Source organism: Pipra filicauda, unplaced genomic scaffold (assembly GCF_003945595.2).
Source record: "Pipra filicauda isolate LSUMZ 115617 unplaced genomic scaffold, ASM394559v2 scaffold791_size87163_pilon, whole genome shotgun sequence".
In the NCBI taxonomy this organism is placed as follows: Eukaryota; Metazoa; Chordata; class Aves; order Passeriformes; family Pipridae; genus Pipra; species Pipra filicauda.
The window spans coordinates 60,896-87,161 of NW_024104966.1; the positions used below are offsets into that span (position 1 = coordinate 60,896).

General features: G+C 53.3%; 2 protein-coding genes across 2 annotated transcripts in view; one reads left to right on the plus strand and one right to left on the minus strand.

Annotated features, from left to right (window-relative positions):
- FXYD3 (FXYD domain containing ion transport regulator 3) overlaps positions 1–7,140 on the minus strand; it is a 14,359-nt gene extending 7,219 nt beyond the window's left edge. Inside the window, exons 1-2 of the mRNA XM_039390002.1 lie at positions 7,035–7,140; positions 4,337–4,415 (exon numbers count right to left, since the gene is read on the minus strand). Coding sequence (XP_039245936.1) covers positions 4,337–4,388 — 52 coding nt within the window. The 5' untranslated portion in view covers positions 4,389–4,415; positions 7,035–7,140. The remainder of the gene's footprint in view (positions 1–4,336; positions 4,416–7,034) is intronic.
- Positions 6,742–19,687, plus strand: LOC113984188 (zinc finger protein 239-like). Its single transcript, XM_027713996.2, has 3 exons — positions 6,742–7,322; positions 17,715–17,787; positions 17,966–19,687. Exons 2-3 carry the CDS (start codon positions 17,742–17,744, stop codon positions 18,937–18,939), a joined length of 1,020 nt encoding a protein of 339 aa, XP_027569797.1. The 5' UTR covers positions 6,742–7,322; positions 17,715–17,741; the 3' UTR covers positions 18,940–19,687.
- Positions 19,688–26,266: the final 6,579 nt, after the last annotated feature.

Here is a 26,266-nt window from a genome sequence, read left to right on the forward strand (position 1 = left end):
CTGTGACCGCAGCATTTGATTGGCTGCTACCTGTCATGGCAGTTGAAACAGTGGTGGCAGTTGAAATAGGAGTTGAAATGGCATTTTTAGGAGTTGCAGCTTACCCCTGTAATGAGCCACTTCTGCAAAGGTAAGGTTCTCTGCAAAGGTACGGTTTTTTCTAGGCCCTATTTCCCACAAAAAAACTGTTGGTGCGAGTGATGGTGGCAGTCTGGTTGAGAGTGGTGGTCTCAGTCTGGTTGAGAGTGGTGGTCTCAGTCTGGTTGAGAGTGGTGGTCTCAGTCTGGTTGAGTGGTGGTTACAGTCCGGTCAAGGTTCTGGTCCTTCTCTGGATCCCATGAGTAGTACTAGAAGTCCCAAGACCCCAAGATTATATATCCTCAGGTTCAGGTAGGAATGCCCAGTACCTCCCTCAGGTCAGGGAGTTCCACAATGGGTGTGAGGACAGGAGCATCCTCCTATCTCACAGGCCTCTTAACACCCAATTTATAGCCTGAGGGGTCAGGTGTGCTCTGGGCAGCTGCTGCAAATGGTCTATTGTTAACAGTTCCTGGGAAATGGCATAGAGGATGTAGAATACACAGTTTTGGGTTACACCCACACAGTAATGAGCTGGTCCCAGCTGTTCTAACTAGGACAAGGACCTACTCTCTTTATCTTATCTCCTACACTAAATTGGCCTGGAGTCTTTTTCTCCACGGTCTTTTAGGCAACAGTTTGGTGTCTGAAATGCGGAAATTGAAATCCAGCACCCTGGAACACCTGGGACTCTGGATTGGAAAATTTTATCCTGCAGGAAATTCTTCTTCTGCCAGCACATTTTGGAGAATTCCTGCAGTGACCTTGAGAAGCCCCAGCTTCTAACAATCAAGGGTGAGATAAAAGAGCAGGTCCTTTGGGTAATTTTGCTAGCAATTATAAAGTGGGGTTTTCTCTGGAAATTGGGAATACAGTGGGGCTGGGAAGTGAGACTTGGGCCCCTGTTGTTGCAAAAGTCGGTGTTTTCCCAGTCTGTGGGTGAAAAGTGTTTCGCCTGGATGGGCAATTTGACTGGCCTGGGATGCTTAAGGGGGTGCAGGTGGAGGACCCCCCTGGCACAGCTTCGGACAAGGCAGGGACAGTAGACAGTGGACCGTAGTGCTGTGGTTACTCAGGGGGCTTGGCACAGCCGGAAGGAAAGGGACGCCTTTCTACTTTAAAATACCCTGCCCTGGCCTGAAGTCGCTTTTGGTGTGTGGAAAGTAAAGCCCGTTTGGTAATCCAGAGCGCCACGGGTTTGAATCCCATGCTGGAAATTTTAGCTGCAGTTTTTTTCTGGCTTTTCTAAATCCTCCGGAATGGAGGATATCGATGGTAGTCCGAAGAGGGCTCTGGAGAAGAGTCCGTTCCAGCTGATAGCCGCCGATGTCTACCACATCTCGACCGTGCTGGGTCGGGACCTGATGCAGCTCAGCCCCGGACTCGATTTCGCCGCTGCCCACACCTGCCCGTCTTGGAGATGCTGGAGGCACTTGTGAGCGAGAGCGGCGTGGCCGAGGAGCAGCTGCGGCGGGAGGGGAGCGGGAGCACCCCCGCTCGGCCCTTGGCCCCCCCGCCCCGGCCTCTCCGCCGCTGTCAGCGCTGACTCCGCTGCCCCGGCCGTTCGCAGCCGGGGGCGAGATGCCCGTGGCAGACAGGGAGGAAGCTGCCCCCGCCAGAGCTGCTGCCACTCCTGTTTCAAAAGGGGGGAGACTCCGAATGCTGCCGCTGCCCCCTCGCGCCAGGTCTCTCCGCCTCTGTAGGCAAAACGCCTTCTACAAGCGAAGCCGCCGCTTGTGCTGCGGCAAGCGGAGATGGAGCGACGGCTGCTGCAAGCGGCGCTGTCACAAGCGGCACCGCCGCCGACCCTCCGGGGGAAGTCACCGCTTTTGCAGTGAGCGGCGAAACGGTCGCTTTGGTTACCGAGGGCGGCTCGATCGCCCCCACTCTCCCCCGACACCCTCGGTTTTCCCCCATAGACTTGGGAAGCCCAGTTTCGGACCCCCGAAGCCGCTGCGGGCGGAGCCGCCGCCTGGGCCGGCCGGCTCTGTCTCGGGGAGGGAAAAGGCAACCCACCCCCCCCCCCCCCCCCCCCACCCGCCCCACCCCCCCCCCCCCCCCCCACCCCACCCCCACCGGTCCGCTCGAGCTCCTGGCTCGCGGTCGTTGCTATAGCAACAGAGCCCAGGAGCAGTCGAAAACTGGGCAAGATATTTTTTACACCAGCGAAAAGGAAAGGTCAGAAGGGAAGGTTGCCCGAGACTTGGTCTGGCCCGTCCCTGTGGTGAACTGCGGGGGGGTTCCCAGTGGAGCCCGGCAGGAACGGACGCGGTACCGAAGGCTGAAGGACCGGCACTGTCCCACGGACCGGGCGGCCACCGCCGTGGGCCCGCCCCTGCCCGCTGGACTGGCTGACACGAAAAGGGGGGGGAAGAAGAGCTACCTATATTGGCCCCTGTGTGCTCTGGGCCTGTTTCAGGCTCACAGCCTGTGAATGTTCCTGCCCTCTGTGCCCTGATTGAGCTCCGGGGGGCTGTGGCAAAATCAAAAGGGGGGCACTGTTTTGCTCTCAATGTGAACTAACAATGTGTCAAGTTGACTGTTTGCAGAAAGTCCATTTCAGCAGACAGACTTGGAAACTGTGCCACCAGAACTCAGACTGAAAGTGATATGGATGGAAACAGCTTTTATGCAGAAGTGAACAAAGGCCTGAACAACTGCAAGTGAGACACACCAAGACAAGAGGTTTTGGACTGTAATAAGAATTCCTGAAATGGGTCAGGAGTAAGTAAACAAGAAAGACCAATAAGGAAAGGCTTCTGACATGGCTAAGAACTGTTGTAAGATGAGCCTATGATCTCCAAAGGTGGTGCATATACAAGAATCAGACTGCAATTTGAATAATACTGTCAGAACACCAGACAGTGCCATGACCATTGTATTTGTTTTTGTTGTCATCTGTTCTATGTTTCTTTTAGGCTTCTCTGTTATTTTAATTACAGAAGAATTGAAAGCTTATATTGCTTTTGCTACACTGATTGCTTTAAAGTTTGCAATGTTCATATTTGTATATGTTCTGTCCCAGCAGTTTAACAGCAGTTTGTAAATGCTGTTTGGAATATCTGTGTCTCTGGCTACTGCAGCCTGTGAAAGGGATTCCTCCTGAAGGGATGGTTTGGTAGGAAAATCCACATAGGATTTCATGGGATTGTGAGATCAAATTTATGTACCTTATGCCTCTAAAATGTTTTCTTATCCAGTGTCATTTAGGAGTGTGTGAAAGCTGACTTTCACAGAAGAAAAGTCCTGCGTTAGGACAGAAAGGGGGATGAGAAGGCGGCTGCAGCACTGCAACAGCACTGGTTCTGTGGACTCTCCCATGGGACCCTGAGACCTGACTTGCATCTTGCCTGCAATCTTTGAGACAAAGTGGTAACATCGTTGTTGGGATGATTTGTTTAGATCACTTAAATGGTTTCCTTAGATTGCTCCCTAGCTTTATTGTAATACAGCTGTTTTGTTGGTGTTCACATATCCATGAGTGCACCTGACCCAATACATGAGGATGCTTTTACCCATGCAGGCAAGAGGTACCTGCACTATCACTCCATGAGGTAAAGATGATCGACTGCAGTCTGGGGCAGACTGTGGTGGGATGGCCTGTCCCCTCAGTAAGGTCTGGAATCTGTCCAGAGAGTGCAAGCTCTCTGTGGTGAGCTACTGGCACTGCCAGGGTGCTGTTTGGTGTTGCATTCAGACACAGCCTGCTGCTGGTAAGCTCCTAACTGGCCTATAGATCTCTGACTGGCAGTTAATCACTTTATGTGATAAAAGCTTGAGTTCCTCTCACACAGTAAAGATGCAGGAATTCCAAGATTTGGGGTTCCTGTGAGATTGTCATCAGACAGAGAGTCATACTTCATCGACTCACAAAGCACAAATAAACAGGGTTTGTCAAGAAACATCTATGATGTGGGTTCAGGCCTTGTCTATGGCCATATTAAAGATCCACGTACAATCCAAGACGGAAAACAACATGCTCCCTATTCACATAAGGGAAGGTTAATCAGCAAAATTGTTTAACGGTTTAGGTTCTACTTTGCAGGAACTGCAGAGATTCATTGTGTCATCTCGGCCTATGGGACTGGACACTCCTGTTCATCTGTTCCAGCCCAGAGAGAGAAGGGGAAGGGGAAGGAGATCCCCTCAAATCCATCCCTGGCAGGTCAGCAGCGAGGTTGTCCTGCAGCCAGGGGCGATACTCAGCTGGAAGATGCAGGACAACAGAGGAGGAAAGGGGCACTGACTTCCTCCTCACCTGTCTGGGTGTCCTGGGGCATCTTCCTCTTCCTCACAGCCTCCTCCTCCATCCAGCCAAGGTTTGGGAATGAGAAATCCTGTTTTGGTGGGAAAAACAGGGTGTAAGCCCGTTGGGTTGGGGGTTCCTCCTGCCCAAGTCCATCTCTAGAAGTCACCAGGCATCCTGTGCCCATAAAAACCTCCTAAATACCAAGTTTCAGCCCCCCAAAAAACCCAGAACTCCAAGATTCAGACCAGAAAATGCTCCCCAGAGTTTCCTCTCTCTGGTTTCTCCACTTTGGGGTTCTGGGGGTCCCCCCTGTTGGGGTTGCTGGGGGTCCCGTGTGTATTGGGGGTCTCACCTTTCCAGGGTCCCCGCCCTCTCTGGGCTGCTGGGGATCCCTATCTGGTCTTCCCACTTTGGTGTTCTGAGGGATGACCACCTTCTCTGGGCTGCTGGGGGTCCTGGATTTGCTCCCCCTCCAGGGTCCCCCTGCTTAGGGATGCTTTCAGGGGTCCCAGGGGTCCCTTCTCCCCTGACTCTCTGCTTTGCGGTGCTGGGGATCCCAGGGTTCCTGCCTCTCTGGGGTCTCCCACTCTGCAGGCTGATGGGGGTGCAGGGAATCCCAGAGGTCCCCCCTCTCTGGGCTCCCACTTCATTGTCCCAGAGCTGTCCCCACCTCCAGGTTGCCAGTGGTCTCCCTTCTGTGAGCTCCCCTTTCTCTGGGTCCCCTTATCCGGGCTGCCAGGGTCCCAGGACTCCTCCATCTCCAGGCTCCTCACTTCAGGGTCCTGGGGGTCCCAAGGATACCCCCACTCCAGGCCCCCATTTCAGGGTTCCTGAACTCCCGAGCCTCCTCCCTCTGCAGGTTCCCCCTGCCTCGTTGCTGGGGTTGCTGGGGTTCCCCCAGTTCCCGTATCGCCCCTCTCCACTCTCCCCACTCCAGGGATCTCGGCAGCCCCCACCAGGTGTTCTTCCTCCTCTTCCTGCTCCCCTTGGCCTGGGACCTCCCTGCCCAGCCATTCCCGGTTTTCCAGACCCCTCTTTCTTTGACTTCAGGATCCCCTCGCCCCCCCTTTCTTGACCATCCCACCTCTCCCAGTCCCTGGATCCCCCTGTTTCCTTGACTGCGGGGACACCCAAGCCCCCAGTCCTGGCCATCCCATGTCACCTCACCCCCAGCTTCCCCTTTCCTTGACCCTGGGACATCCCAAAGCCCCTTCCCGGCTCTCACAGCTCTCCCAGTTTCCCTCTTTCCTTGACCCTGACACCCCCTCAACCCCCATTCCTGACTCTCCCAGTCCCCAACTCCTTTCCTCAATACCCCCTGAACCTCCTTCCCACACATCCTGGGTCTCCCCACCCAGTGAACCATCTTTCCCTGACACTGGAGGCCCCTGGACTCCACTTTCCTGGGCACAGGGACACCCTGGACCCCACATCTGTCCTATTCCCACCCCTAGTCCTGCCTTTTCTTGACCTTGGGACCCACCTGATCCCCCATTCCCAGGCACTGGGACCCACCTGCACCCCCTTCCCCAGCTCCAACCCCCCTTCATCCTCTTATCCTGCCCCAATACCTCCCTTTACTCCCTTTCCTGCCCATCCCACCTCTCCCAGCCCCCAGGCTCCCCCTTTCCTTGACCCTGGGACCCCCTGGACTTGCATTCCTGCCTTTCCCAGAGCCCCCTTCCTTCACACCATGGACTCCCTGAATCCTTCCCAGCCATCCCAGGTCTCCCCATCCTGTGAACCACCTTTCCCTGACACTGCAGACTACTGGACCATCCTTTCCTGGACAGGAGGACCCTCTAGATGCCCTGTTTCCCCTGGACTCCCCATCCCACTTCTCCAAGTCCCTGCATCCCCCTTCACCCTTGGATCGTCTGGAAACTCCCTTCCCCAGCACCATGTCCTCTGCATTCCCAAGACTCAGCCCAAACCACCAAGATTCATCCTAAAAAAACCCTCCCAGGGTTCCCCTCTCTCTGGTCTCTCCTCTCTGGGGTTCTGGAGGTCCCCCATGTCCAGGCTGTTGGGGGTCCTGTGTGTTCTGGGGGTCCCCCCTCTCTGGGCTGCCAGGGGTCCTGGGAATCCCAGGGGTCCCCCATCTCTAGTCTCCCCACTTTGGAGTCCTGGGGTCCCCCCTCTCTGTAGCCCCCCGTTTAAGGATGCTGGGGGTTTTGGGAGTCCCAGGGGTCCCTTCTCCCCTGACTCTCTGCTTCGGGGTGCCGGGTTCGCAGGGGTTCCCCCTCTCCTGTGCTCCCCCTTCTCCAGGCTGCCGGGGGTCCAGGGAATCCTGGGTTGCCCCCTCTCTGGGCTCCCTACTTCAGTATCCCAGGGGTCTCCCCTCTCCTGTGTCCCCCCCCTCTCCAGGCTGAAGGGGGTCTCGGCGGTCCCTCGTGTACGGGCTCTCCGTTTCAGGGTCCCAGGGGTGCTCCCTCTCCGTGCTCTGGGCTGGCAATGAAGGGCCTGACCCAGGAAGAACAACCCCCACCGCGGGGGGGGACACCTCACATCCCCCACCCATCACCGCGGCTCTGCCGGGAACCGCCACCGAGACCCGCAAAAAAACACCTCCCGGGGACCCCCAATATCCCCCCAGGGCATTTGCGGCTCAGCTTTAGAGTCCTCCAAGCTCCAGACATCCCCTCCCCCCAAAAACACAACAAACCCAGAGACTGTCCAAGATCCTGGGGACGAGCCCCGCGCTCACCTGAGCGATGCGGGCGGGGAGCTGCGGCCTCCCGGCCTCTCCTTCCGCCCTCGCTCACGCTGCTCCTCCCGCTCCTGCTGCGCCCCCGTCTCGCCCCTGCCTCCCCCTTCTCTTTTTCTCTCCGCTCCTGCGGCTCCGGCTCCTCCCAGACCCCACCTCCCTCTCCTCCTCCCTCCCTCCCTTCTCCCGCTCCCGCCCATCCGCGGCCTCCGCGGCTCCTGCAGGCCCCGCCGGACCGGCCGCCAACTGGGGGAGCCCCGGGCCGGGCTCCGACCCCGCCGCCAACAGGTAACGCAGGGAGGGGGCACTGGGGGGACACGGGGGCTTGGGGGGGCTGGGGGTGGTCCCAGAGTCAAGGCGGGAGAGGCCGGGGGTGAGGAGCGGTGGGATGGTCGGGAAAGGGGGTGCAGGGGTGTATTGGTGCAGGATAAGGAGGTGCGGGGGGGACACGGTGCTGGGGAAGGGGATTTCGAAGAAAAGAGGATGAGTGGGCTTGGAGACGTGGGATGGGGCGGTCCAGGGGGACCTTGTGCCCAGAAAAGGGGGATCCGGGGGTCCCTGGTGTCAGAGAGAGGGGGTCACGAGGTGGGGAGACAGGGGATGGCTGTGAAGGGTCTCAGGGGGTCCCTGATGTGAAGCAAAGGGGGTCTCAGAAAGGGAGGAATGGGGATCAAGTGGAGTCCAAGAGTTAAGGAAAAAGGGAGTCTGGGATCAGGGAGAGGTGGGATAGGCAGGAAAGGAGGTGCAGGTAGGGATTGGTGCAGGATAAGGCAGTATGATTCCAGGGGGGTTCTGGAGCGAGGGAAGGGAGTGCAGGAAGGTCCCAGTGCCTGGGAATGGGGGATCAGGTGGGTCCCAAGGTCAAGAAAAGGCAGGACTAACAGTGGGGAGAGGAGGGATAGGGGGACCAGAGGATCCCTGTGCCCAGGAAAGTGGGGTCCAGGGGCCTTCAGTGTCAGGGAAAGATGGTTCATTGGATGGGCAGACCCAGGATGTGTGGGAAGGGGGTTCAGGGGGTCCTGAGTGTTGAGGAAAGGAGGGGTTGGGGACTGAGAGAGTCAGGAATGGGGGTCCAGGGTGTGCCAGGGTCAAGGAAAAGAGAGGGTTTGGGGGCTTGGAGAGGTGGGATGGCTGGGAAAAGGGGCTCAAGGGGGGCTTAGTGCTGGGTAAGGGAGTGCAGGGGGGTCCTGATGCCCAGGAATGGGGGTCCAGGGGTCCCAAGATAAAGGAAAAGGGATTGTGGAGTCTGGGAGAAGCAGGATGGCCAGGAAAGGGGGAGCAGGAATGTCCTGGAGCCAGGGAAGTGGGTGCAGGGAGTCCCAGTCTCAGACAAGGGAGTTTGGGGGGGGTCTCGGTGCACAGGAATGGGGGGTCCAGGGGGTCGTGGGATACCCCAGGACCCCCCTGCAGGAAGCGCCAGGAGTGGGGAACTAGGGAGACATGGAGATCTGGGGATCTGGGAGGTCCCAGGGTCAAGAAAAGAGGGGAACTGGGAGAGCTGTGAGAGCTGGGAAGGGGCTCCAGGGGGTCCTGGAGTCAAGGAAAGGGGAGGCTGAGGGTGAGGTGACCTGGGATGGCTGGGAATGAGGGACCATGGTCCCCGGGCTCAAGGAAAAGGGGGATTCAGGGACTGGGAGAGGCAGGAAGGCCAGGAAAGGAGGGCAGGGGGATCTTGGAGTCAAAGAAAGAGGGGTCTGGGGGCTGGAAAACCGGGAATGGCCAGGGGTTCCCAGTGCCTGAGAAAACGGGGTGCAGGGGGACCCTGACAATAATAGGGAAGAGAAGGAGGAAACAATGGGATGAGGTTCCAAAGTGCAGATTTCCAGTGGCGGGAAGGCGGGCAGAGGGCTGGGAAGTGGCAGGGAAAGGGATCCCAGAGCGGATCTGCTGGTCAGGGCCAGAGTGGGAACTGGGAACAAGGATTTTGGCAATGCAGAGCAGTGGGAGGGGTTGCGCTTCTCCTCCTCCCCATCTTGCGCTTCCCAGAGCCCAGTCACTCCCAGTACGAGCCCAGTCACCTCCAGTATAAGCCCGCTACTACATCCCACTTGCACATACTATGGTCCCAGTTTCCCCCAGCATAGTGCCAGTCCCTCCCAGTATGAGTCCAGTATGATCCCAGTCCCCCCCAACAGGGTTCCAGTTACTCCCAGTTGCCCCCAGTGTAAACATAGTCACTCCCAATGTTGTCCCATTCACCACCAGTATGGTTACTGACACTCCCAGTGTGGCCCCAGTTGCTCTCAGTATGATCCCAGTTGCCCCAACTGTGGTCTTAGTACTCCATGCATCATTCCAGTATCTGCCAGTTGATCCCAGTTGCTCCCAGTGTGTCCCCAGTTGGCTCCCAGCATGATCCCAGTAGCTCCTAGTAACCCCCACTAAGGTCTTATTCACACCCACTATAATCCCAGTCACTCCCAGTATGATTCCAGTTGCCCCAATATGATCCCAGTTGCTCTCTGTCAATGCCAATATGATCCCAGTCACCTCCTGTATGATCCTAGTCACTGCCCACTGCCACTCCCCGTATGATTCCAGTATGATGCCAGTCACTTGCAGTCACTCCCAGTATGATCCCAGTTGCCTCCATCATGGTTCTATTTGTTCCCAGTATCAACCCAGTCACTTGCAGTGTGATGCCATTTGCTCCCAGCATGGTCCCAGATGCTGCCAGTCACCCCCAGTATGATCCCAGTCACTGCCAGGTAGTCCCAGTACTGTCCCTGTCACTCCCAGTTTCTCCCAGTATGAGCCCAGTTGCCCCCCACATGGTTCCAGTTGCTTCCTTTCACCCCCACTGTGGTTCCAGTCACCCCCAGCATCCTCTCAGTCACTCCCAGTTGCTTCCAGCATGATCCCAGTTGCTCACAGTCAAATCCAGTCACCCTCAGTGTGGTCCCAGTCACTCCCAGTATGACCCCAATCACCTCAAGCTCCCACTATATCCCAGTTGCCCATAACATGGTCCTAGTTGCCCCCAGCATGCTCCTTGTCACTCCCAGTATGATCCAAGTCACCATTAGTGTGATCCCAATTGCCCCCAACATGGTTCCAGTTGCTCCCTGTTCCTCACAGTGTCTTCCCAGTTGCCCCTAGTGTAGTCCCAGTCAGTCTCATTGTGATCCCAGTCTCCCCCAGCATGGGCCCAGTTGCTCACAGTGCAATCCCAGTATGATCCCAGTTGCCCCCAGCATGGTTGCAGTTGCTTCCTGTTCCTCCCACTGTGATCCCTGTTGCACCCAGTTGCCCCTAGTATAGTCCCAGCATGATCCCAGTCTCTCCCAGCATGGTCCCAGTGTCACGGAGGCTTAGACAAAATTTATTAAGAAGTCCTGCCCTTGAGTCCCAAGGGGCAGAAAGGACTCCCTGGCTTCCTAAACCCCTGCTTGGAGAAGAGCCTGGGTGCAGCTGAATCCAATCTCAGCCTCGGACTGTGTCAACAGTTTAAATTTAAGGAATTACGGAGGTGTGATTGAACCACTTTTGTCCCGCAGGTTTTAATAATTGGCAAATGAGAATATTTATATAAAATGAATCATTTATTATAACAAATGATCAGACAAAAGATCTTAATCAGAATCATTTACTAGACAATATAAAGGCTAAAACTACTAGTAGTATAGTGTAAGATAGGACAGTGCACTATATTGAAGCAATTATTGAAGCAATTATATTCATGGCTGGGCTTCGCGAACGAAGATTTGGGAAGGGCTCTACCCACGTTTGTCGCAAGCGCGTTGGTGGCCGAAAAGGCCAATACGAGACAGGCATGTCCGGTTGCAGAAGGCACAGCAGAAAGACTCCTTAGATGGTGTATTCTGCAAGGCACAATTCTTTTTGCGTTGCCTTTTCTCCTCAAGGGTGATCCTGCGTGCTTTCTCAAAAGCATCAGCAGCGTTATAGATGGTCCGTCTCCAGGCCTCCGATTGGAGGCCAGAGTAGACCAGTTATGGTGGTCAGTATGGCCAAGGCTGAGATGTTGTTTCAGGGAGTCCTTGTATCTTTTCGTCGGGGCTCCTCTCTTGCTGCAGCCGGTGGCAAGTTCCCCATAAAGCAGGATCTTAGGGAGGCGGTGGTTGGTCCTTCATCCTGGAGACATGCCCTGCCCAGCACAGCTGTGTTCTCAGCAACATGGCCTCAATACTTGTGACTGCTGCCTGTTCTAGAACAGATGGATTGGTCACATCATCTGACCAGTGGATGTTTAGGACTGAACAGAGACAGCGTTGATGGAAGCGTTCCAGGAGTCGCAGGTGGTGGCGGTAGATGACCCATGGTTCAGACCCGTATAAGAGCATAGACAGCACTATGGCTCTGTAAACACTGATCTTGGTACTTTTCTTCAGGTGTTTATTTCGCCAAACTCTTTCATGGAGTTTTCCAAAAGCACTGTATGCCTTTGCTAACCTGTTGTCCATCTCCCCGTCAATCTCACCATCCGAGGAGATGAGGCTGCCTAGGTAATTAAACTGCTGGACTGATTTGAGCTCTGATTGGCCAATGGTGATGTGGGGATGATGTGGGACTTCCTGAGGTGCAGGTTGATAGAGAACTTCTGTCTTCTTTAGACTGACTTCCAGCCCAAAGAGCTCAGCAGCATCTGCAAAGCAGGATGTTAAACGCTGCAGAGCTGCTTCTGTGTAGGCGACAAGGGCGGTGTCGTCAGCATAAAGCAGCTCCCGGACAAGATGGTTTAAGGTCTTGGTGTGGGCCTTCAGACGCCTTAGGTTGAATAGACTTCCATCAGTATGGTATCGAATGTAGATACCATCCTGATCCTCGAGGTCTGCCGTGGCCCTTTGGAGCATCCTGCTGGAAAAGACTGTGAATAGGGTAGGAGCAAGAACGCAGCCTTGTTTCACACCATTAGTTATTAGAAAGGGCTCAGAAAGTGCGTTGCCATATCTGACTTGGCCGTGCTGATCCTCATGGAGTGAGATGATCATTTTAAGGAACTTGGGGGGACAACCTAAACGTTCCAAAATCTGCCACAGACCTTTTCTGCTCACAGTGTCAAAAGCCTTGGTGAGGTCGACAAAGGTTACATAGAGACCTTTGTTCTGTTCCCTACACTTCTCTTGCAGTTGTCTGAGGACAAATACCATGTCTGTGGTGCTCCTGTTGGCTCTGAAACCACACTGACTTTCAGGTAGAATTTCTTCAGCTATAGCAGGTATTAGTCTGTTCAAGAGTATTCTTGCCAGGATTTTGCCTGCAATGGAGAGCAGAGTAATACCACGGTAATTTGAGCAATCTGATTTAATTCCTTTCTTCTTATACAAAGTGATGATGACTGCATCTCGAAGGTCTGATGGTAGTTCGCCGAGTTCCCAACAGCGCACCACAAACTCGTGAAATTTGGTGTGGAGTGCGAGGCCCCCATGTTTCCAGACTTCAGGTGGAATTCCATCAACCCCAGCTGCCTTGCTGATTTTCACCTGCTGTATGGCCTTGAGGGTTTCTCCTAAAGTGGGGGCAGTATCCAATTCATACTTCACCGGTTGTTGTGAGATGGACTGAATTGCTGAGTCTTGAACTACACGGTTGGTACTGAAAAGAGTCTGAAAGTGTTCAGACCATCGATTCAGAATGGAGGTTTTATCTGTCGGAAGCGTTTGCCCATCAGCGCTGAGTAGAGGGCTTTGGACCTGGTATGTAGGCCTGTATGCTGTTTTCAGGGCCTCATAGAATCCTCTGTGATCACCTGTATCTGCACATAATTGAGTTTTTTCAGCTAGATTGATCCACCACTTGTTCTAGATGTCACAGAGTTTCTGCTGGAGCTTGCTGCATGCAAGACAAAAGGCTGTTTTTCTTGCGTGACAGGATGGCAGTGCAAGGTGTGCTTGGTGGGCAGTTCTCTTCTTCCTCAGCAAGTCCTGGATTTCTTGATTGTTTTTGTCAAACCAGTCCTTGTTCTTCTTGAGGAAGAACCCTAAGGATTCTTCGGAGGATTGCAGGATGCTGTTTTTAATAAGATGCCAAGTTGATTCAGGGGAGGAATCTGCAGAATCTGTGGAATGGTTTTCGAGCCTAGTTTGAAGGTTTGCCTGGAATTTCTCTCTTACTGTGGCTGATTGGAGATTGTTAACTTGGAGTCTTCTCCTTGGGATACTGCCCCTTTTAGGTTTGAATTTGAGATTGAAGTTAAGTTTGCAGCGCACAAGCTGATGGTCTGTTGGCATTCTGCACGGGGCGTCACGTGGGTATGGAGGACATCGCGGACATCTCTCCGTCGCACCAGGACATAATCGATGAGGTGCCAATGCTTAGAACGGGGGTGCATCCAGGTTGTCTTCAGACTATTTTTCTGCTGAAAGATAGTATTAGTGATGGTGAGCTGTTGCTCTACACAGAATTCTGGCAGAAGTTGACCATTATCGTTGCAGTTTCCAACACCATGCTTGCCTAATATTCCTTTCCAGGCTTCAAAATTCTTACCTACTCTGGCTTTGAAATCACCAAGGATAATGATCTTATCATCAGCAGGCACCTTTTGGGTAAGGTAGTGCAGGTCAGAGTAAAATTCATCTTTTTCAGCAGGGTCAGCTTGGAGAGTTGGGGCATATATACTAAAGAGGACAAGGTGTTGGTTGTTGTGTAGTGGAAGGCGTAGGGAGATAATGCAGTCAGAGTGACCTGTCGGCAGATTTTCAAGTTTGGGAAGAATGGAGTTTTTGATCATGAAGCCGACTCCTGAGAGATGTTTTTCGGTTCTGGGCTTACCTGACTAAGAGTGTGTAACCGGCACCATGTTCTCTGAGGCTGCCTTCTTCATGAAGGCGAACTTCACTGAGAGCAGTAATGTCGATGTTGAGACGAGCCAGTTCATGGGCAATTAGGGCGGAACGTCGCTCAGGATGTCCGCTATCTGCAGAATCGAGCATGGTTCTGATGTTCCAACATGCTAGAGTTAATTTAGGTACACCTTTGGAGGCAGGTGTGTGCCTTTGTCTTTTGATCTTTGTGCGACCGCATTGGAGGAAGATGCCCGTTGGTCTGCGGTTAACCAACCGGGTGAAGGTGGAGATGAGCTTTGGTTAGGTCACCTTTTCTAGGCCCCTCTCCGAGTGGAGCAAGCAGTGCTGTCCTTGGAAAGGCTGCTTGGTCGTTCAGGGTGCTGCCCCAAGAGACTGTCATCTCCGGTCAGTCTCAAATGACCAATATCCTGAACCGCCTGCATGCAGGGCTGGGTCTGCGGCTCCCAGTGCACCTTTCACCTGCCATTTTGACCCTCGCCCGTCGCTACAGGACTTTTTGCATGTGGGTAAAGCCTTCAAGCCTGCGCAATGGATTTTTAGGTGAGATGCAGTATGCGCGGAACTGAATCCACCCTTTAATCCTGAGGTTCATCTGCCAGGGCTGAGCGAGTTTGGATGGTGGCAGCAAGGTCCTCAGGACGTAGGTTTGATTAGAGTGACCTTCTCTTAGATGGATGGCCTTACGGGGCTAAGCGAGCTCCATCTGCCCAGGTTTGGGATTAGAGTTGTCCTTCTCCTAGGATGACTGCCAGAAGGCTAACAAACTCATCCTGCCCACAGATGTATTGTGTCTGACCCTACTGTTTTGACCTGTCTGGCATGGGTGACCCTACCAAAGGCGTGTACCACGCCAGCATAGCTCACAACCGCATAGGGGCACACAGGCTACGTTCCTGTTCGAACGGTTTGGGCAAGTCTTACATTTTCTACTTTACTATCACCTATTTATATACAATCATGAGGAGATACCCAGGAACAACCCTTTGTCCTGCCCACCCTTTCAGGACGTAATAGAGCAAAGCAAATATATCCAGAACATGCCGAACCTGGGCAGTAGCTGCAGGTGAGCGAAAAACAAGCAGACAAACAAACCGACCAACCGTTCTGGCCCCCGTACACATCCAAGGCTGGGGTGTTTATCAAGGCCCCAGCTTGGCTGGGACCCCCATCACTCTAAAGGAACCCCACTAGCCACCCTGACCATATCCTTCCTCCACTGTGTTACCACATATCTTCAGGCACACTGCTCACCTGTGACACTTCATACAGGAGTGCCCCGCTCTCCCTCCTGCCAATCAGAGGACCCCCATGGCCCACACGATACCCCTCCCCTCTCTTCCCCCGCCCCCACTCCCCCGTATCCCCCCTCCCATCCTCTGTACTCCCCCTCCCCCTTCCCCCCCAAACCTGGAACTGCAAACCTCTGCGTGCTCTGAAGCTGCTCTCTCCTCCTCCACGGGCGTGCAGCAACTGCCGGCAAGGCTCCCCCATTCTCTCTCCCCTCTCCTGTCGTGGCCACGCCTGGGGCCTGAACCGCGGCGCCGGGGGGGACTCCCCGGGGACTCCCAGCCAGCCCAGGACCCCGCCACACACACGCAGCCAGCCCAGACCCACCACTCACCCACAGTGCCAGGGGAGGGCTCCCAGCAACCCGGGACCCCACCACTCACCCGCGGCGTCAGGGGGAGACTCCTGGGGGACTCCCAGCCAGAAGCAATTATATTAAAGCCTGCAAAAAGCAATAATTATTAATTAGAGATGGATGTAACTCACCCAGACCAACACTTCTGGGGAGATCTCTGCTCTCAACCTGCAGGAGTGACCTTGGAGGTGTCCCCAGCCAAGGGAGGAATCTCCACACCTACACCCCAGGGAGGGTTATGTCAGAAGAACCTGACTGTATGAGAGGGGACTGGACTTGTACAGTATAAAGTGATTGCCAGTCACACCTTTACAGCCCCTCGAGCAGCTGATCTGACTCGATGTCTGGTGACCCAGGATGGTTTTAGCACAATAACACCGAGGCAACACTGTGGCACCAGCAGCTGATGGCTTGCATTGTGTGCATTCTCTGATTGGATTTTAGGTTTTATCAGGGGTAGGCTCTCCTGCCACATCCAGTCACACCCAGTTGCCCTCAGTATAGATCCAGTCACTCCTACTTGCTCCCAGTTGCTCCCAGTGTGGTCTTAGTCATTCCCAGTATGGTTACAGACACTCTCTGTATTATCCCAGTCACTCCCAGTGTAGCCCAGTCACTCCCAGGATGAGCCCAAAGCTCCTGGAACACCTGGAGGACCCATCTTGAGGAGGGTCCCTCCAAGCTCTGTGGCTGCAGGAAGAGCCCAAGGAGCCGAGGTTCCCCCAGAGCCCCCCAGGCAGGAGAAGGTGGTGACAACTCCCCAGCCCAGGGCTCCGGGAGCACCAGGGGGTCTCCAGCCCGACCCCCCAGCAAGGGGTTCTCACAACCCCTCATGCTGTTCCCAAAATCCCTTGGGATCCCCCATCCATCTCTGCATTCCCCCCTCCAAGATCTCCAGGCTCCTGAGATGAGCCCAAAAGGCTGGAAGTGCCCACCCGGGGGGACCATAACCCCCAAATTTTTATCTCCAGCCACCACTTTTGCCCCTTTTCCTGTTCTTTTGGCCTTCCTGGGATCCCCCCCAGGGGGTGGAAGCAGCCAAGAGCCCAGCGCTGCCCCATCCCGACCTGCCCCAGCTCCGTCGCTGCTCCTCCTGCAGGATGTGATGGGTTTGGGGGGAAGGGAGGACCAAGGGTGGGTGCTGGGCCTGGGAGAGGAAGAGGAGGGATGCAGAAAGGAGTGGGAGAAGGGGTGGAGGTAGGAGAAAGAGGTGGAGTTAGGGAGGAGAAGGAGGAGGAGGGATGGAGGAGGAGGAGCAGGAAGAGGAGGAGCAGGAGGAAGAGGAAGAATAGAGGAAGTGGGGGAGCAGGAAAAGGAGGAAGAGGAGGAACAACCATCACAGTTCCTCCCACCCTGGAAGCATCGCCCCACCTGCATTCCACAGATGACTGGGGAGGGGGAGCTCGCTCCAGATATCTTGGGGGGTCCATGTTGGGTTTTTGGGGGGAGGGGATGTTTGCAGCTTAAAGACTCCGGAATGAACTGCAAATGCCCCTTGGGGAGATACTGGGGGGTCCCCAGCAGGTAGGTTTTTTTGGTGGGGGTCCCAGCAGGTGCCAGCAGGCAGGAGCCACGTGTCCCATCTCAGGGGGGGTCCACCAGTTTTGGGGACCTCCAGCAGACCCAGGTGGGGAACCCCGGGACCCCCAGAGTGGGGAGAGTGGAGAGGGATGATACTGGAGCTGGGTGAGCCCCAGCAGCCTGGGGAGGGGGGGAGCACAGAGATAGGAGAACCCTGGGACATGTGGCATCCAGGAGAGGAGAAACTCTGGAGGGGGGGACCTCTGGGATACTGAAACTGGAGCCTGGAGAGAGAGGACCCCCAGCAGCCTGGAGAGGGTGAGACCCAGGAGAGGGGGAACCCCTGGGAATCCAGCACCCAGAATCAGAGAGCGAAGGGAGAATGGACCCCTTGACCCCCAAAGCCCCCGGCATCCCTAAGCAGGGCCATGGAGCGGGAGGAACTCCAGGACCCCAAAGTGAGGAGTCTGGAGAGGAGACACTCCTGGGATTCCCAAGGCCACTGGCAGCCTGGAGGGGGCAGAGATCCCGGAGAAGGGTGACCCCCAATACACATGGCACCACAAGCAGCCTGGACAGGGGGACCCCCAGAACCCCAAAGTGGAGAGACTAGAGAGGGGGAACTCCTGGGAGGGTTTTTTGGGGCTGAATCTTCATGTTTTGGAGGGGTTTATGGATACCATTCCAGGAGGAATCCCCAACCCAATGTGCTCACACCCAAAACCTGTTTTGGGTTTTTTCCCACCAAAACAGGATTTCTGATTCCCAAACCTTGGTTGGATGGAGGAGGAGGCTGTGAGGAAGATGCCCCAGGACACCCAGGCAGGTGAGGAGGAAGTCAGTGCCCCTTTGCCTTGTTTTGCATCTTCCAGCTGAGCATGGCCCCTGGCTGCAGGACAACCCCGCTGCCATCGCCGTCCTGCCGGGGCCGGAGTTGGGGGGATGTCCTTGGCCTTCCCTCTGGGCCGGAGGCAAATCCCTGTCCTTCTTCCTTCCTGCCCCAGGCCCCGAGCTGAGGATGGAGAGCCCAGAGGACAAATCCCCCCAGCAGAGCCTGGTGGGAGAGGCCGTTTTGAAGGGCTCCACGGCACAGAAAGGCAGCGGGGAGGAAAAACCACAGAGATACCCAACAAGGAGGGGCTCCAAAGGCAGCCCAGGGTGCTCTGAGGAGGAAAGACCCAGCCTGTGCCGGGAAGGCGGCTGGAGCTTGAGCCGGAGCTCCGACCTGGTGGTCCTTGAGCAGCCTCCCAGCAGGGAGAAGCCCTTCAGGTGCTTGGAATGTGGGAAGAATTTCAGTCACAATTGCAACCTGATCCGCCACCAGATGATCCACAGGGGAAAACGGCCCTACAAGTGCTTGAAATGTGGGAAGAGCTTCAGAAAGAGCTCCAACCTGATCAGCCACCAGAAGATCCATACTGTGGAGAAGACCTACAAGTGCTTGGAATGCAGGAAGAGCTTCAGCCACAGATCTAAACTGGTTCGCCACCAGAGCATCCACACTAGGGAGAAGCCCTACAAGTGCTTGGAATGTGGGAAGAGCGTCAGCCACAGTTCCAGCCTGATCCGCCACCAGATGATCCACACGGGGGAACGGCCCTACAAGTGCTTGGAATGTGAGAAGAGCTTCAGAGACAGCTCCACCCTGCTCCGCCATCAGCAGATCCACACCAGGGAGAAGCCTTACAGGTCCTTGGAACGCGGGAAGAGTTTCCACAGCTCTGAACTGGTTCGCCACCAGAGCATCCACACTGGAGAAAAGCCCTACAAGTGCTTGGAATGTGGGAAGAGCGTCAGCCACAGTTCCAGCCTGATCCGCCACCAGATGATCCACACAGGGGAACGGCCCTACAAGTGCTTGGAATGTGGGAAGAGCTTCAGAGACAGCTCCACCCTGCTCCGCCATCAGCAGATCCACACCAGGGAGAAGCCTTACAAGTCCTTGAAATGCAGGAAGAGCTTCAGCCACAACTGGTGACCCACTGGAGTGCTGAGGCCTGAACAACAGGCCCTGAGCCAAGGTTGACCTTTAGATGAACCTTTCAACCTAACGTTGTATTAAGTCATGTATCCGCTTATCAACAAAATCTATGTATGCTTGTTAGTAAAGTAGGTACTGTGATAAGACTACACCTGTGTAAATATGTGTGCTTATTAGTAAGGTATATTTTTGTTCTCTCATTAGTGAATAACATTTGTATCTGTTCATTAATGAAATATGTATGATTGTCAGCAAAATATGAGTATATTTATCTTTCTGTATTTAGAGACTAGTCAAGGCCATGGAAGTAGATCCCTGGCCTTGTTTGGCAGCAGATGGTGCAGGATGACTCCCTTGGTTTTCCCCTGAAGCCCTGGCCAGGCTTTGGGTGAAACCCAAGGAGAGAAGGAAGCCAGATGTTTTCCACACTAGTGGTTATGTAAGTTTGTTTGTTCAACAGTATAAAAGCTGGACCCTCTCACAGCAAAGATAGAGACCTCCACTATGATTGGATGACCTGCATAGGACTTCCCAGATCCCGAGAGGGGTTCTCTGACCCTTTGCTGTGACCGGGGTTCCCCAGGTGACCTGCAGGTCTGGATGCTGGTAATGTATCAGGGTAACTGGTGATTTCTTAGTGACTGTAGGCAGTCTTTGTAGTAACGATTAGGTGCATTACTGAGCTTATCTTTTTGCAATTCTTTGCTGTTTTGCATTAAAGTAACATTACGCACTTGTTCCTTAAGGTTGGTGTCTGTGTCTCTTGTGCTGACCCTCATCCCCTTGGCAAAACAACTTGAGGTGTCACCGCGTGCTTGTCTGTGACCTCTCTACTTCTGAGCAGGCTGGAGACACCTCTGATGTCACCATGGAGCCCCTGTTACTGTGCATGACTTAATGGATCTTTAGGACCCGAGAGACCTCTGGGATGTCATCATGCAGCACCTGTCACAGCCAGTGACCTCATGGCTCCTTAGAAGCCCTAGAGACCCCTGGAAAAACCTGGATGACAACTTGATGAAACAGATCCTAAGGGAGCTGACTCAGATCAGTGCCCTCCTTGATCTGCTACTTGTCCACGGAGAGGATCTCATGAGCAAGTGGAGATTGGGGCCATCTTGGCCACAGCAACCATGAAGGGATCAAGTTTAAAATCTCTGTTGACAGGAGGAGAAATGCCAGCAAAACCTCACCTCTGGCCATGAGGAGAGCAGACTTCAGGATTGAAAATGTTTTTTGCACATGCTGGGGTCCATCAGCCCATGACTGGGCAAACACATCATGGGGTGGGTGAGCAATTGGCTCATGGGTTGAGCACAGAGGGTGACATCAGACTGGTGACCTGTCACTAGTGGGGTTTCATAGGGCTCAATCTTGGGCCCTGTGCTCTTCAACATCTTCATAAATTACTTGGACACAGGACTGGAAAGGACACTTTGCAGATGACACAAAACTGGGAGAAGCTGTTGACTCCTTTGAAGACAGGGAGGCCCTGCAGAGAGACCTGGACAAATCTGGGGGCTGGGCAATCACCAACCACAGGAAGTTCAACAAGGAGACGTGCTGGATTCTGCCCCTGGGATGGGGCAATCCTGGATGTATGGACAGACTGGGAATGAGAGGCTGGAAAGCAGTGCCAGAAGAGGACCCTGGGGGTCCTGGTTGGTGGCCACTTGACCACGAGTCAGTGTTACGACCCACCCCAGAAAAAGGGGAGGAGGGTAACCCAGGTTCTTATCAATAATTCCCTTGGGGTGGATTAGAGTGAAACGACACTGAATAATCGGTGTCTGAAAATATATATTGGTAAGGTTTATTTTAACAATTTTGTATCAACAGGTATGCCAGCATTTTGGGTGTTGTCATGTAACAACGTGGCATAGAGATAACCTTTGGGGGGGGAGAAAATGCATAGGGGAGAGAAAGACAGGATAAGAGTAAGGGAGAGTAATGAAAAAGAAAAGCTGAGAGTGGACAAAACGTATATAGTCACTGCCCACGGGGTCCAGCGATGACACTTGGTAGTTGCCGCTTCCATGTCTGTCAGTTGAAGTGGTGGCCTTGATCTGCTGGGGGTGAAGGAGGGAAGCCCCCACATGCCAAGAAGTTATGAGTTCTTATATCCATGGTTAGTGTCACGGGCCATGCCTCCAGCCCCCAAACTTTCCCCTGGGCCTGCACAGTTTCTGTGTCTGTCCTGGTTCCCGCCTTTTTAAGATTGGCAGAGGAGGGGATGGGTTTTTATGGGCCATCAGAGGTCCTGCCTTTTCAGGGCTTGACACCTTCAGCACTGGAGGGAGGGATGGACCCAATTGCCCATCAGAGGTATAATACAACAGTCAAAAGCCTGCAAACTTGGCTCTTCACTGGAGGCAGGGACAGGCCCAACTGCCCATCAGAGGTACAATGCAAAGGTCAAAATCTTGCAAGAGTCTCCTAGAATGCATAAATCTTTAACCATTTCAGTCTCTGACAGTCAACAGTGCCCTGGCAGCCAGGAGGGCCAAGCCTGTCCTGGGGGCATCAGGCCCAGCATGGCCGGCCGGGCCAGGGAGGGGATTGTCCTGCTCTGCTCTGCCCTGGGGTGGCCTCACCTCAATATTGGGGCAGTCTGGGGGGACACAATGGAAGGGAGAGATTGAGCCATTAGAGAGTGTCCAAAGGAGCGTAACGAAGATGAGGAAGGGCCTGGATTTGAAGGCGTGTGAGGACACTGAGGGCACTTGGTGTGTTCAGCTGGAGCAGAGGAGACTGAGGGGAGACCTCACTGCAGGTCCAACTTCCTGGGGAGGGGTAGAGGAGGGGCAGGCCCTGAGCTCTGCTCTGTGAGGACCAGGGACAGTACCCCAGGGAATGACCTGGAGTTGTGTCAGGGCAGGGTTAGGTTGGATATTAGAAAAAGGTTCTTCCCCCAGAGGCTGGTTGGGCACTGAACAGGCTCCCCAGGGCAGTGGTCACAGCACCAAGGCTGACAAAGCTCAAGAAGTATCTGTATGATACTCTAAGGCACATGGTGTGACTCTTGGGGATGGTCCTGTACAAGGTTAAGAGTTGGACTCAATGATCCTTGTGGGTCCCTTCCAACTCAGCACATTCTGTGATTGAATGGCCCATTGATTTCATGAGGTTCCAAAATGTCTCAGGATTGCTTTGGTTCCATGAGGCCCTGCATGTCACAGTGGCCCCTTGGTTCCATGAGATTCCACAGTCTCCCTGTGTTCCTTTGGTTCCATGAGGCCCTGCAGTGTCACAATGGTCCCCTGATTCCATCAGTTCCTCAGTGTCAAATGACCCCTTGATTCCATGAGGTTCCACAATGTCAAAATGACCCCATGACATTCTGCAGTGTCACAATGGACCCCTGTATTCCATTAGGCCCCTCAATGTCAAAATGAGGCCTTGATTCCATGGGGTTCTGAAAGGTCCCAGGGTACCTTTGTTTCCGTAAAGCCCTGTTGTATCTGGGTTTAATTCTCTATTGGAACTGGTGTAACTATTCTCCAATATAACTGTATTCTCCAATATAACTGTTTTAACTGGTTTTATTCTCCAACGGAACTGGTGTAACTGGTTTATCCAATGTGGCATCCCAGGGAACCTGTAGCTTGGAATGGGGAAAAACAACTCAATGCAATATTTGCAAAGCCCTCACTGGGGAATGGAGAAGTGGGGTCCTGCTGCTCTTGAGGTCGAGTGATGCTGGAACCAACTGGACTCATTGATCCAAAATTTGAGAATGAAGATGTGGCAGAGCTGGGAAAATCACCAAATAAAGGAAGAACAAGTGACACCACTGAGAACTTCTCCAAAGCTGCTGAGCTGGCACAACCTGGACACACCTGACTGACAGACTTGCACTTTATACTTGTAACACACAGATAATATAGAAATGCCAGAAATAATGTTTTGCCATTGTTTCTGCCTGTCAAAACTTCCTACCAAAAATTCTCTGTCAGCTTTCTGCCAGAAGTTCTCACCAGAGCTTCCTGCCGGAGCTTTCCTGCCAAAAGATCCTGCTGTTGTTTATGGTTATCATATCTCCTCAGACATCTGCATAGGGCTACGTGCCAAGAAACCACGTACAACCTTCTTTGAACACTAGAAAAGTTGAGGGAAAATTTTGGAAAATCAAGGAGAGAGGAAAGGGAGAGAGAACTGGTTATTGAAGCTGAGAATCTCTCCCCACCTCCCCCTCACCTTTCCTCTACCAGCAGATGCTGCCACTGGAGACTGGAACTGCTGGCCTGGAGTGGACTGAGACCCACCGTGCCACCTGCATGAGTTGTATCTTATCCTTCCACCCTGACCATATTTCTGGGGGTCGAAAGGTGTGGCTGAACCAGGACCCTGCACGGCCTGGGACATGGCTCAGCATGAGCAGGGAAACCACACATCCTGGCTGCATTCCAGAGAACTAAAACTGCTAACACCCCCCCCAGCTAAAGAGATAACATCGAAAAGCAGCAGAGACAGAGAAAAAAAAGGGCAGAAACTGCTTCTCCCCCCCCAACTTGGCAGAAAGGTAGTTTTGGTGGTATCTTTTCTCTGCTTCTAGAAGTAATCTTAGCATTTTCCAACCTTTTCTTATTTTTTCCTCTTTCTCTTTGCATCTCTTAGCAATTAATAAAATCAGTTTTGGTATCAACGGATAACTTGTGTGAGTTTTAATTTTGTTCAAGAGAATATTCGAATCTGAAGTTCTTTCTGCAACATTTAAGCAGATTGTAACAATACTATAAAAGCCCAAATTTTAATGGAAGGATCTTCTGAATTATTCCTTCTTGGAGTGTGGAGATTCCTCTTCGGAGTGGGGACACCCCTCAAGATCACTCCTTTACCCACAATTGTTGGTCTGGGTGAGTCACATCAAGCTCTACTTGATTTTACCAGCTTTACTATAATTGCTTCAATATTGCTTCCTAGTGCTCTATACTCTACTAATAGTTGTAGCTCCTACATGGTGTAGTAAATAATTCTAATTAAGGTCTTTTTGTCTAATCATTATCAGAATAAATCCTATATATTTATATAAATGTATTTGCTTTGCCATCCTGTGGTGGTTTGGGCTAGGCCTTCCTTGGTGACCAGTTTGTAACCAAGGAAGGGTCCAGATTTACTCAGTATTCCCTACGATTTTTACGTAAGCCAGGCTATAAGAAGAAAGGAGGAGAGGCCTTCGCTCTCTTTCCTTCTGGTGGCTTGGAGGTGCAGGTTCCCTGCTGTTGAGTCTGTCCTGTTGGGGAGCGAGGCCTGGTTGGGCCTTGCCAACCTTGGGAGACGGAGGTTGCCGGCGATCGTTCCGGAGCGACTCTCGGTTGTCCCAGGAGAGTAGTGAGATATTTTCTTTGCTAACTCTTTTAGTTGTTAGATATTGGGTCACTAATTGGGATATATATATTTTATTTTAGTTTTGTTCCCTTTCCCTTCCCCCTTCCCTTTCCCTTGAGAAATTGTATATTTTAATTGTATATAAGTGTAAATATATTTATATATCTCACTTTGGTTGTCTCTCTCTCGTTTTGGGTTTTCTTAGTTTTTTTTCTCCCTCTTCTCCCTGAGGTTTTGGGGGGGAGGGAGGGGGACTTCTGGTGGTAAGGTTTGGAGACTTGGCAGGGAGCCAGCTTCAAACCATATCACATCCTTAATCCTGTGGGATAAAGTTGTATAAAGGCCCACTGGGCTCCCTGCACACCCAGTCTCCCCCAGTCAGACCAGTTTGCCCCCTGGCCCCAGTGAGGGCCCTGAGTCCTTTGAGAGGTCAAGGATCATCCCCATTCCCCACATTCCCACCCATTCTTGCCCTTTCCCACTTAATTTTGCCCATTCCAGTCGCTTCCTACCCTCCAGGACACCACCTGAAGCTGCCACTGGGATCTTGCCCACGTTGGCTGGGCTCCAGCACCCCCAGGCACCTGTGCCAGGTGTGTCCCTCTACACATGGATGTCACAGGGACATCCCGGAATTATTAATTTTAAGGTTGCACCAAATCTGGGTGGTTTTGGGGACTATTTGCAGTGATTGTGTAATGACACTGAAATTCATCAACCAATGGGAAGGAAGGGGGCAGAGCTGGAAAGTTCTGTGGGCAAATATGGTGAAAAGTCCTGAGTTGTAACCATGGGAGGGCAGAGTGGGCAACCCTGTTGGATTGGGGGTTCTGGGGGAATGGGGGACCCAGGAGATGTGATTAAGGGGATTGGAGTCCCAGGGAATGGAGGTCCCAGGGAATGGGAGTCCTGGGATGCAGGTGCCAGGGAGGGGGACCTGGGGAATGGGGTTACCACGGGAATGGGGGTCCTAGGGACGGGGAACAGCTGGGTGGGCACAGGGGTCACGGTTCCTTCACTGGTGGCCTCAGATTTTGGGCTGACCAGGGTCTGGTGCAGCCTCCCAGGGGTACCTGTGCCCTGGGGGGCACCCCAGGAGGATCCTGGGGGCTCGAGGGGGCTCCAGGGCTGTTCCCCCCCTTGCCCTGCCCTTGGACTTTCCCTTCTCTTTATTTCTATGTTTTTCCATATTTTCCTCACTTTTGCCCCCTCCAAAGCCCCCCTCTCCCAGGTCCTGGCTTGGCGAGTGGAGAGGCCACCGGAGCAGATCCTGCCCAGATCCTGCACCTTCCCACTCCAGACCGATCCGTGTCCACACAAACAGACCTGCAGGTGCAGGCAGGTGACTCCAGGTGATTTTGGGGTCTTTTGGCTCACGTTTGTATGTTTCAGTGATTTGGGGGGTCTTTGGCCTCATTTTCATGGTCCTTGGGCTGATTTTGGGGGTTTTTGAGCCCATTTCTTGTGTGATTTAGGCTGATTTTTTGGGTCTTTGGGCTCATTTGTGGGTGTTTTGGCTCAATTTTGGGGTGTTTGGGTGAATTTTTGGGCATATTTTAGCCCATTTTGGGGACTTAAGACTCATTTTGGGGTTCTTTGGGCTGATTTTGGGGGGTTTGGGGCTGATTAGATGGGTATTTTGGATCATTTTGGAGGTCTTTGGACAGATTGGGGGGGGTTTGCCTTATTTAGGGGGTCTTTAGGCTGATTTGGGGTACTTTGGGTTCACTCTTGGGGTGTTTGGGACTATTTTTTGGGTCTTTTAGCTCATTTTCCAGGTCTTTGACCTGATTTTGGGTGTCTTTTGCCTCATTTTTGCCTCATTTTTGAGATCATTGGGCTGAGTTTTGGGGTCTTTGGGGTCATTTTTTGGGTCCTTGGCTGATCTTGTGGTCTTTGAGTTGATTTTTGGGGCCCCAGAGACTTTGCCACTTTTGAGAAGAAAACAAAGATTATTCCTAAAAAATGTTATTTTTTTTTAATTCACCAAAGGGAA

What these genes read in the sequence shown, in the direction of transcription:
- LOC113984188 (XM_027713996.2), top strand. Translation starts at nt 17,742, where the DNA reads ATGGAGGAGGAGGCTGTGAGGAAGATGCCCCAGGACACCCAGGCAG. An exon ending in GCCCCAGGACACCCAGGCAG is followed by an intron (nt 17,788 to 17,965) that starts GTGAGGAGGAAG and finishes TTCCTGCCCCAG; the next exon opens with GCCCCGAGCTGAGGATGGAG.